The 12,294-nt window shown below is 42.6% G+C and overlaps 1 protein-coding gene across 9 annotated transcripts in view; it reads right to left on the bottom strand.

Moving 5' to 3' along the window:
* LOC109373985 (dystrophin-like) overlaps positions 1-12,294 on the bottom strand; it is a 606,466-nt gene that overhangs the window by 144,372 nt on the left and 449,800 nt on the right. For 5 of the 9 annotated variants that reach the window (XM_019628250.1, XM_019628248.1, XM_019628247.1 and 2 more), the window contains exon 13: positions 2,262-2,323. In XM_019628250.1, coding sequence (XP_019483795.1) covers positions 2,262-2,323 — 62 coding nt within the window. Of the gene's footprint in view, positions 1-2,261; positions 2,324-8,436; positions 8,580-12,294 lie in introns of those variants that run through there. The other 4 variants (XM_019628253.1, XM_019628255.1, XM_019628252.1 and 1 more) reach the window with 2 other exon arrangements.

The following is a 12,294-nucleotide window of genomic DNA, read 5'->3' on the forward strand; positions in this document are numbered from 1 at the left end:
GAGCGAACACCAGAATTTCAAATGTGGTCGAAACTGACCCATATTTATGATGGCTGCATTTTATTATATGTAAATTATCAATAAAGTTGATTTCACTCAAGAAAAAGTTTGTAATAAATGAGCTCTAAATTTCCCCAGCAACTGTAAAATTCCATTATCTTCCAAAGTCAGATGATTTGCCCAAGGTCACAAATCATGCTGGGAAAAAAAAATCATGCTTGAACACCAGCTTTGAAGTTCAACCTACAGAGAAAACTTTAGAAATATGATGATGAAAAGTGTATTTAATTCCTATTGAGGGTACGAGCACCTATTCACTGATAGTTCATAATTAGCTTTTTATCAACCAAATTTGTGATTTCTCATTACAGAGTAATTAAAAGTAAGCTGGTAGAGAATACAATGCAATGAAATGGAAATATGGCCACGGTACATTACCTTTAGGTAAAAAAAAAAAAAAGCTGATTATACAACAGAACGATCCAACTTTTGTAAAAATGTATGTGTGGAAAGAAATTTTTTAAGATACCTATTAGATTATTAAACTCTAAGAGGTGGGTTATAGATGATTTGTCTTTTCTTTGTTAGCTTGTCATATTTTAAACTAAAAAAAATACGCACAAGTATTAATTCTATAATAATAATAATTTTAAAATAAAAGTACATTAAAATATTACAACTAGAAATCACTGTGATTAGAGTGGAAATCACTAGTGGGCTGGGTCTGTGTAAACCAGAGGCTATAATCAAGAGGCCCACAGACAAGTTTAAATCAGCTTTTTAATGACAGATTTCTAGTTTCTCTTGAAAAATCTAAAGTCCCAAGAGCACTGGGCTAGAACTACCAGCTACCCCAGGACAGCCGCTGCCCACTTCAAGTGAACTCTTCATTCTCTCATCTGTCAAAATATAAGCATTCAAGATTTCCACCTGTGGCCTAAAGAGTGCAGTAGTCTAAGCCAGGAATATTCAGCGGGGCTGAAATGTAGCACTTTAAATGTAACTGATCCCAATTTTCTTTCAATTTTAAAAAAGTGTAAGTGTGTGTGTGTGTGTATGCACGTGCATGCATACACACACACTTAATGCTAGACTGAAATGGCAAAATAATAGCTGAAATGTACTAGATATATGTGGCGCGTGGAACTATGTGACTTCTTTTCTTTTTCATGCTTTTTATTTATATTTTTCAGATTTTCTAGAAGGAACTTATATAATTTATAATTAGAAAAAGTTTAGGAAAACAGGATTTTTTGGGCTAACATCTCCTATCCCATTCCTTAATGTCTCTATAGCTGCAATACATTGATCAATGGGAACCTATGACAGAAGACAGTAATCGCTACACACACACACACACACACACACACACACACACACACACACACCATATACATACGCGTATATATGTATACAGAATTTGTTTAAGCACCCTGATTCCCATGGGATTTGTCACGTAACTTTAAACCCAAAGAATTCACCTCATGCATTTTTATCCGTAAATATGCCCATTTGTAAAAAAGTAGACTTTAAAATGTTTTAGTAGTATAGAAGACATGACTATTTCTTTTTATTAAAAAACAACTACAAGTTATGATGTAACAGAAGTCACTTCAGATCATTCCTGATGAAACTAAATCAGTATAGACTGGACTTTCATCAAGGATGAAAAAGATGGTGTGTTCCCCTTACTTGGAGCCTGCATATCTGTTCAAAAAATTCCAAATTGTGAGGAGAAAAAGAACTGTCAGGCTCTCACACAGACACAAAACAAGCCCTAGGGGGGAAAGTCATCGAAATGTTCACAATGATGACCTGAGAGAAAATTATAAGCACTAGAAAGACCGCAGAAAATTCCTTTACACAACATTCGTGGACTGGCAAAACTTGGTCTTGGTTTCACCAGGAAGAAATCAGTAAGAACAACTTGAAACAGTTTTATTTCTTGGTGGGGGTAAAATTGCCATAAATTGCAAGTATTTTTTCCACCCTTTTAGGCAGCAAAGAAAACTACAAAAACCTTTTGGCCCTCTCAGGTATACTGTGCTTTCAGGAATCAGCGAAATTCTAAAACTGATTTTTAAGGAACCTCTGAAGAAACGAAAGCCGATCGTCAATTTGGGATGGAAAGGAGTCGTTTTCACCCTTTAAACAAGCTAGTGATATATTTAGACAACAAATGACTTGCATGCTGCAAGCTACTACTTTATGCTAAATGTCATCTGCCCTTTAACCAGGAAGAAACATGGCCACATCCTTACCTAAAGACTGGTAGAGCTCTGTCATTTTGGGGTGGTCCCAGCAAGTTGTTTGGGTCTCGTGGCTAAAATATAAAATACAAAGAGAGAGTTTAGAATTTATAATGGGCAGTAGAGAAAAGGAGAAAAAAACCTAACAACCCGGTTTGCTTTTAAATCATTCAGCATCTTTTTTTTTTTTTAAGATTTTTTTTTTATTATTGGGGAATTGGGGGTATGGGAACAGTGCTGGGGAATTGGGGAAGGGGAACAGACAAGTTGCTGTTGTTTTGTTCTTCAGTCTAGTTGTGGAGGACGTTGCTTCACTGGCCCAAGTTGGCACCATCATTGCGCTCTTCCCGGGCGAGGCAGATCAGTCGCCGGCTTCTGGACGGCCGCTCACTGCGGCTGCTGGCCGCTCACGCTGGCTGCTGGCTACATACGGTAGCCCATGGCAACCCACTGCCACAGGGGGTGCAGCCTACGCCGTCGCCGGCGACTCCCGGCAGCCCAGCTCCAGGTTGAGCTGTTGTTCAGCATCTTAGCTGTGGAGGGCAGTGTCACTGGCCCTCATATGTGGGATCCGAACCGGGGCCCTCTGGCATCCCAAGCCAGTTAACCATCGCGCCACTCGGCCGGCCCACTCATTCAGCATCTTTACTTCAAAGGCCTTCTTCCATTGTGTAGTGTAGATAGAATGTTTATCTTACAAGCACCCCTACCTTTGCTTTCAAAGGTACACCCAACATGCACTTTATTCGGTAACCAGAATTTGTTTTCTTTGTGCACCCACAACTCAGCTGCACTCCTGGTATAATAAAATGACCTTGTTATGTAACCAATAATCGAAAACCAAGATTTCTTCACCTGTCCAACACGGAACATTCAGAAAGGACAGATAAGTGTTATTCCACCCTGTCGAAGAGATACTGGATATTAGTTCAATAAATAACTCGCCTCGCTTCTCATTTGCTTTCACTACCCTGACCTTTTTTCTATTACTCTTTCTTCCTCACATGCAGACCTCCTATCCATGATAGCTTTGTTTCATTTCACCTTAAGGTATATCCAGTGCCCGACTAATATATCATACCTCCCCTCTTCCCAGTTCTTTGAGAATGACTGGTTAGATCTGTACGCTGTAGACACCACTATGCTTTTTCCTATATTTACTTGGGCCTGAATGAAGCATTCACAGCTCTCTTCCATTTCTTGAAGTTTAGCTAAGTGTGGTTGCCGGTTATCAGCTCCTGCCACAAAAAGAACAAACCGCCCTTGTTCCTCATTCAATTACGGGAATAAACCCGGGAGAGATAACTACATATACTTTTCCTTACTTTGGCCCATCTACATAAATCACCATAGCATCATATTTCCAGTTTTTGGGATTACATGACGGGCTTTGATACAGTAAAACGCAGGCCTGAACGATATTGCGGTCCTCATACTCAGGGCCTATTCATGATCTTTGGGGGAAGGGTGGGGACAGAGAGAGGAGAAATAACTTAAAGGGAGACAAGGCAAGGGGAGCAGACAGTCCGGAGGGCTCCCACAGAAAGAGGAGCATGGATGGGGACGCTACAATATCAAGTGATCTCAGCTTAGGTTTTCAACCTTAGGAATGGATTCTGGCTCTGCGCCCCACTAGCTGTGAAATTTGGGGTAAGCCTGCTCAGCTGGGCGAGTTAAAAGATTAGCTGATATAGGTAAGTGATTGGCACCTTCTGGTGCTCAAAACGCAGTCATTTTTGTTATTACGTGGCCCCCAAATTAGTGCCCACTAAAAGCAAACCTTTTATTCGTTGATTATAATCTAGGTAAGTCAGCTGAGCCCAAGACCCTTTGTAGAGAGCAAACACTCACTGCGATTTACTTCTGGGTTTGTTTTTTTTTTTAAATAAACAAAAAGGAGAAACATTCGGTGTGGTTTGATAAATGTAATACAATCATAATGTCACGAAAACATGTGGAAATTCCCCACACTGTACAACTTCAAAGACCATCCCTCTGATATTTCCCGTTCAGCGATTGAGCAGTGAAGGCTACCGAGAGAAATTTACGAGATAATGTTCAGTTGCAAAGGGCTGTTTCAGTCTCTTCCCAACATGCTCATTTCTGGTTTACTTTTCCGCAGAGACATTTCTCATTTGAGGAGCACGACAGGGGCTTGTCAGTCATTAGAATGTACCAGAGTGACATCTAAGTGTTAAAAGAGCGAGAAGAACACAAGACGCAGTCCATGCTTTGGGGGTTTTAGGAAGCCCCAAGACCAAGCTGGTTTATGGTCTAGAGAAGGGGCAGGCGGGACAGGTACTTTATATGCACAGCACAAGGAGGCTGCAGCTTGCAGCTTCACGGAAAAAAGTGTTGCTTGTTCTCAGGCGTTTTTCTAGCCAGGAAAGTGATTGTGTACCAATTCCGTACACAAGTGCCCAGCCAGGAAAGGTTAGCTTCTACTGAGATCACTCTGCATTTCGGCCTCTGCCATGTCCCAAGGCCATGCAGATGTGAGCACCAGGGAAGGGAGAGAGGAGGCGAAATGCACCGACCGGTATCCACAACTACAGGCCCTTATTACACACGCTATGTAATAATAGCGTCCCATCTCCATGACACATAGGGCTGTAGCATCTTCAATGGACAGGCAGAAAAACATCTGTCTGAGCTGGTAAGCTTAACCAGACAGACAGAACCACTCTGAAAAGCCACCATCCAATGGTCTTCAAATCACAGGAACATGGGCAAGAAGTAACTTGCACCAAATGCAATTCTAGAAGAAAAGAGAAACTTGACAGGAGAATCCCACACAGGGTGAATGAGAGCTTCGTGTAGCTTCCTCCCTCCAAAACAACCTCACGACTGTTGATATACTTACATTTCTACGTTTTTAAAGAATTCATTCCAGTGATTCAAAGTTATGAGAAGGATTTCAGAAATTATTTTTAAATCCATCAGTCCTTAGCTAAACTGAAATTTCCTTTACTGGAAGACTCAAGAAATTCTAAGCCCCAACTTCTATCCCTCACTTCATGTGTTACCAGATACTAGTCCTTTCTAGGTACTCATTGTCTCACGTACCTGAGATTCTGAGGGACTTGAATAACCTAGATAAATGACCTCAAACCAAATCCAAAAGCCAATCTTTTTTTTACCTTTTTCCCCTCCAACACACAAACCTTCTATTTTTAAGCAATGCAAAGGAACTAGGAAAACAGACTTATATTTCACCTTCGCAGTCTTAGTTTCACTTCAATTGCAAACCAGTACTACCAAGCAAAAGAAGTGAGAAAAAGTTGGAAAGAAGAATAAAAGGTGTGACTAAGCCCCAAAACTAGAAAAATCATCTTTCAATCACTTTATGCTAAAAACGACTGGCAATATAGCAGAATGACTTCAGGTTTTTGGGTAACTATACAATGAAGCAAATATCCACTTCACTGGATGTGGGTATTTTCACTCTGTGGTGAATTCAAAAGCCCTAGTGAGACATTTAACCCCCCAAACAGATAGGAAAGATGAATATGAACAAGATGAATTGCTAAATACAAATTTGCATAGCTCCTACCTTACAGGGCAAACTGATTTTTTTTTGTTTGTGACCGATATAGATTTTACTGCTCTATTTATTACTCTGTGTCTGTCTTCAAAACCAGGAGAATTCTCAGTAACTCCATGAGAAGCAGCTGAGGTTTACCTGAAATATACATACAATACAGAAAAATATGCTGTGCTGGGGAGGTAGGTGGTGGTGGAAGGGTGGGCGGTACTATTTTTGGTACCTGTCTCTTTTCTGTACTTCACTTTTCATATCAGAAATGCACTCCCCATATACCATGCCCTAACAAAAAGAAAATTCTGAAACCTGTTCACAGGTACATACATCTCTGTTCAGTCTTCCTGAGAACATTCAATGATGTTCAAGATAGATAAAAATTCTGCATATACATTAACACAAAGACAAGCTTCATAAATAATGCTTAAAACACTCTTTAAATCTTTAAAAAATGTTATTGATTTTGACCCTGCTGGTTCCAAAGCCTGGCATCAGATATGCCTCTCTGAACAGCCTTCAAATTCTGACCCTTTTAAAAAATGTGTACAAACAACAATCTCTCTTTTCTTTTAGTTGAGGCCCGGATAGGAGGACCCTGATGCAAATGAAAAGAACAAAAGACCCTGGGCAACACCTACTTGTCAATAATAAGAAATTAAAGCATTACTCTACTGAGCCCAGGGCTGACCTAATTTCCTACCATACAATTTAAATTTTCTCTCACCTTCTTTAGTTTCCAGTAGTGTGCAAGGTTATTATAACCACCTCAGAGCTGTTCCTGCTGTCAGTGCCGTATTGAATAATCAGACTTATTGAAATTGCTTTTTTAGTTTCTTAAAAACAAACACTAAACACTTATAGAAAGTAACAAATTTCTACTGCTCTTGCCAGAAAATGGCAGTTGCCTAATTAAAATAAGATTTCTTCTGCCACCATTGTTATTTGGTACTGAAAATGTTACGAACAGTTCCCTTTAAAAAAATACATCTTTCCATTACTTCCCAGGGAAGAAACTAATCTCTATGCAGCGATATAAAAAGGTAGCGTTCTCTCGCGATCTGCAGAGGATTAGAGTTTGGCTTCATATATAATCTGGAGCCCATTGATCCACACACACAAAATCATTTCCCTTTAATCTGGGGATCAGACTCTTTCTAGAGGAGCCTTGGTATTTGCATGCTGAATGTTGAACTTGGCTTGCAATGCTGGAATACTGGCAGGGTGGGAATGGGAAAATGTATTTAAAAGTTTCTGCTACTGTGGGGAGGGAGTTTGGAGGGGTGGGTGTCAATCAAAGCATCAGATATCCTATTCTAGTCCCATTTCTTTACCCTGGGATAGTTAACATTTTATTCTGCTCGGCTCCAGCTAGGGCAGAGATGATTGCCTGGGTGACTGTTCCAGCTGTTACTTGTCCTCGGTTCTATTTGCTTTTCAGGGCTTAATTCCCACCCACCCTCAACTTTGGCTAAAGCAATTTCACTTCAGGGTCGTGTCCAATCCCAGATCAAACAATGATGACTGAAACCAATTCCACGGTGATCAAGGGTCAGGGACCTTTCATATAACCGCGTTGTTTCATTTGCTCTTCCAGCTTCTCTAAGAGTAACTGTATCCTCCAAAGAGGGGATTTGGCACAAGGAAATGAAAAAAAAAAATTCTAGGGAAAAAAAAAGGGTGACGAGGGGTAACAAGGATAAAGAAGCAGAGAGACCAGGAAGAGCTTGTTGGCCAAGGAAGAATGTAGATTTCACTTAAAGACTTTGGTTCGCCACTTACGTCTGATGTGTTTTTTTTCATGTTGAAGTATTTTATAATTAATAATATGCCTCCCTCAAGCAACTAAACCCCTTCGATTTAAGCTTCCAACTTAACTTCAAATATCACAGATAAAGTGTCCTGTCTTTTTCATTGCCACGATCGGATCGGGAATGACAAACTTTGCTTAAAGACGAGCACAGACACCTGGAGAAATGCGAGAGAAGGCCACTCAGAAATTACTCCACACTCAACCCCAGAGAGCAAAAAAGAAAAAAAAACCCAAAACACCCTCGCTCTCCTATGTCAGATCCTGGACTCCCAGCCTTTAAATTGCTTTTTCTCTCTTTCCTGATTTCTACGAGTCTTGGGGCATGAGAGAAACAGAAAATGCAGCGAGGGAAATGTCAGTTGGAATCCTCGCAAGAAATCAGGCAGAAAGTTGACCTTTTGGCACTTGCAGCGCAATGGAAGGTAGAGCCGCGCGCGCCCCTTCCTTCTGCGAGGTCGAGCGACGATTTCGGAACAGCCTGTCTGGCTCATGTCCACACAGAGAGCCCGAAAAGGAGCAAAAAGCCCCAGCGGCCCCAATCCCCGCGTGGGGACTGCGCTGTCCCCTCTGGGTAGGGTGAGAAATCAGCTTTTTCTCTCCGAGCCCGACCCAAAGCGGAAGGGGGCTCCCCGCGAGCCCGGCGCCGGGGAAAGCCCCGGGGGCGCACCTGCAGCGGCGCCGCCGGGGACCTGCGGGGGAGGTTCCTCGACGCCCGCCGCCCGGAGCCCGGGGTCCAGCCGCCGCGCCTATCCAAGTTTTGGCCGCCTCGGCTTGCCCCCAGCTCGTGCCACAAGTGCACGGATTGCGGCGATCCGAGGGGGCCGCGATGCACTTACCCTTTGAGCTGTTCCCTCATGGCTGCAAGGGCTCCGCGGTCGGGGGAGGGCGAGCGGAGGAGTGAGCTTCCAGTGCCGCCCGGCTCCCGAAAGTCGAGCGCCGCCGCCGCCCAGGCTCGCAGCTGAAAGCACTGCGGAGGAGCCGGCGCGGGCTGGCGGGCAGGCGGGCGGCGGGGCGGGCGGGGAGGGGGCGCTGCGGGCAGACGGGGCGGGGCCGGGCCGGGCTCCGCCCCCACCTAGCGACCTGGGAACCCGGGCTCCCCGAGACCCCGCAGTCGGGGCTTTCCAAACGGAAATGCAAAAGCAAAGAAAAAGAAAGAAAGAAAAGACGGAGGAGGGGATTTAAGGTAGTCCCGGGAACCTGAAAAACCACACACTGCCCTGCTGGCATCCCCTTAAAACCTCTAGCAAGACTACTTGTTGCCTAAATAAATGACCTAGGTGCAAATGACCTCATCGCAGATCATTAAGTATGTGGGCTCAGAGTTTTCTTTTTAGAGAATGACAGAGAGAAATCACAAGCATAATTCTACCCCTCTCGATTGAAGATTAAAGTGGTGAGGCTGTAAGGGCATGAAATTCAGGCTACACTCATCATGGGCTAACCGGGCTTCTTAAGATGCATCTGTATGCGTTTTTGTGTTAACAGCAGTGGTTCTCAAAGTGTAGTCCTGGCCAGCAGTATCAGCATTGCCTCGGAAGTTCTTAGAAACGAAAATTCCAGGGCCTCAGCCCAGACCTACTGAATCAGATACTGAGCACGCTGAAGTTTGAGAACCACTGGAATAGACTCTCAAAATAAAACACCACCACCAGTGGTGTGGCACGGTTTGGTCTTTCAGTCTTCTTTTGGAGAAATCTGAAAGGAAACCATTTCCAATGGAACACTGTATTGGAAAAGTTACAGGGCCTAGACAGTTCAAATACTTCTCATCTTAGAGTTCGCAATATGATGATACAGGTTAACGATGTAAAATTATTTCAAGCTTGGAAATATTCCGAAAAGAAAAAAGCCTTCATTAGCACAAGAATTTTTCACAACCTTCACATATCTTCAATTAGAGTCCAAAGAGTATCTTATGATAAACGCCCTTAGTGGTTTCATTATCCCTCTTTGTCCATTAATTTTGTTGGTCTGCTTCTCTTTTTATCTTCTTTCAATCATCTCCTTTTCACTCTCTCTTCTGGTTGATTCATTCCACCTCAGTTTAGAGTTTAAAACATGCTCCCCTTTTTCTTTTTAAATGTCCTTTTATTTTTTTGCTCAACATTTTTTCCCGTAGAATGTTCGCGCTGAAATGACTCTAGACATCAATCTCCCTTTACTGTCTGCTACAGCGTGGCACAAGAGACAAAAAATAAAGTACAGGAACAAGACGGAAAGGGAGTGTGCCAAGTTTCTTCATTAGCCTGACAAACCAAATAAAAATGTAAACGCTATCACTAAGGACATGTGCATGTAGGTATGATTGACATTGCTATTTTAAAGCAAATATGGCACTTCTGGCATTTTGCCTGATAGCCTGACACTTATTAGTGCTGTCTTTTAGCAATTTTGAGCCATTGAGTTGCAGAGGCAGCTGCTATTCCAGTCTGAGGGGGGCACACTAGGATTCGTTTTGGGTCAGGTTGTCCCTTGGTCTTCGTGTAGGTTCTAGGTCTGCCCCCCTCTTTGACTAGAGGAAAAGGATTAGTGTTCTGTGATAAGGAACTAGTGGCCTTTGCAATTGATCAGTGACGTCAACTCTGTGCCAATGTGGCAAATCACTGAAATACTGTTTATTTCAATGAAAAGACATAAACTTTACAGCATAGGCATTTGTAAATATTAGAAATCAATCAAGTAAAGGTTTGCAACACCTGTGTGGGGAGTCCTCTTGTGTTCTCTTCCCTTCTTGTGTTTTTGTTTGTCTTATACTTTTAAATTACCTGCTCAAAATTCAAGAGTTCTGATATGTTTCTCTGAAATATAAACACTTATCTATTTTTTTCAGGGTCCAACTAGAAAACTACTAGGAACAATTCGTTTAAAAAAAATGGAAAATAAGAAATCACAATTCAGACTGTTTCTTAAATTTGACAGATGGCAATCCTCAAAAATACATCTTTAAGTTCTTTTTTAGACTAGCGTTATAGGCACTTGAAGCCTTCTTCCCAAATCTTGATGCTATTTTAGAAATTAAATACTGAAAGTAATATTAAGCAATGACATGGGCATCACAGTGACTGTTTTATTATCAATTTCAGTTAGATTATGCATTTTGCTTATTAGGGAAAGGCATTAAGAAGAGAACATAATTTATATATCTTCATTTCATATATAAATGATATAGTGATGTCATGTATAATATACAGTCATTGCTTATTTATAGTAGCCCTTCTTATTATTATATTATTATCACTGTTTTGCTGTGAACCACAGGCATGAAAGGAGTCTGAGGGCTCTGCCACCAGAAAAAGATGAAATTGAAATCCTGCCTCCAGAACCTACCATGAGCTAATAGTCCCCAGTACCATGGCTAGAATGTGGCAGTGCAATGATTGGACCTAGTTACTCTGGCTTCAAGACCCATGCTCTTAGCCACTCTGCCAGGCTGCCGTGGAGAGACGTGGCTTCTCTTATTGTGGGGGAAGATCTGTATTTTTCTCGTAGGCTCATAAGCAATCTCACTGCTGGCGGAGAGCAAAGGATAGTGAATTTGTTAGAAATACAGGTAAGGAAGGAATGAGATGGGATAAGGTCTAGGAAGGTGACCCTAAACATTTTTCTATATTCCAAACTCCAGTCTTGGAACCACTTAAACATTGTAGGTTCTGAAGAAAAATCAAGCCCTCTCCGACCTAAGGGACCATGCCGGACATTCTCCTAGTCTCCCTCCAGCTCTGTTCCCTGCCCTTCTCTGCTTGCTCTGCGCCCCAGGAGGCTGGACCTCTGTAGAGGGTATTAATCAGGCTCCCTTGCCTTTTGGCTTCGCTTTGCTTTCAGCCAATGGGAGTCAGTGATGAAAGGCCTATAGCAGGAGATGAAAGGGTAGGAGGAGAGAGCTGTTTGGGTCTTTATTCTCCAAGCTCCTTCCTGTTGGCTTTGAGCCTGGCTGTGGCTGAGTTCCTTTGCCCACAGCCACAAGTCTTGTTGGGCAGTCATTTGTATAGCAACAGCGTTCTCCAGGTTCTGGAAACCATTCCCTCCCCATTGCCCTTGTTCTTTCCCCAATCCTGCCCAGATTTTCGTAAACAGCCTTTTCATTACACTCTCTTCAAGTACTGCTTTTGAATGTACCATCTGTTTCTCCCAAGACCCTGACAGAACAGGGACCCACCCAGTCAAAGCTACCCCTGGAGGCACTAGCTACCTAGGAGGTTGTTGAGTGTGGACCACTGATGGACGAGAAAGGTAACTCCACCTGTTGGAGCTGAGAAGGAGGCTATACTCATTCACTGGACAGAAATTTCTAGATGCCTCCTCTGTAGGCCCAAAAGGAGCTTCTGGGTCTTGGAGATAAAGGCAAGTTAACAATTATGAATGGTGATAATAGCAGGAGTGTAGGTAAAGAGGCCACAGGCAGCTTCCTTCCAAGAGCTTCAATGCTCTGTGTGGTCTTTAGGAGAGAATGTCAAGATGGAGATTAGAGAGATGGGAAAATTGAGAAGGACCTAGTGTGGTGATCCAGAGTTTGACCTGTATCACGAAAGGAATGTAGGAGGGGGGTGCTTTTTGTTTTGTTTTTAAAGATTTTTATTGGGGAATTGGGGGATGGGAACAGCGCTGGGGAATTGGGGAAAGGGGAACAGACAAGTTGCTGTCGTTTTGTTCTTCAGTCTAGTTGTGGAGGATGTTGCTTCACTGGCCCAAGTTGG

The sequence above is a fragment of the Hipposideros armiger genome, unplaced genomic scaffold (assembly GCF_001890085.2).
Source record: "Hipposideros armiger isolate ML-2016 unplaced genomic scaffold, ASM189008v1 scaffold_768, whole genome shotgun sequence".
Classification (NCBI taxonomy): domain Eukaryota; kingdom Metazoa; phylum Chordata; class Mammalia; order Chiroptera; family Hipposideridae; genus Hipposideros; species Hipposideros armiger.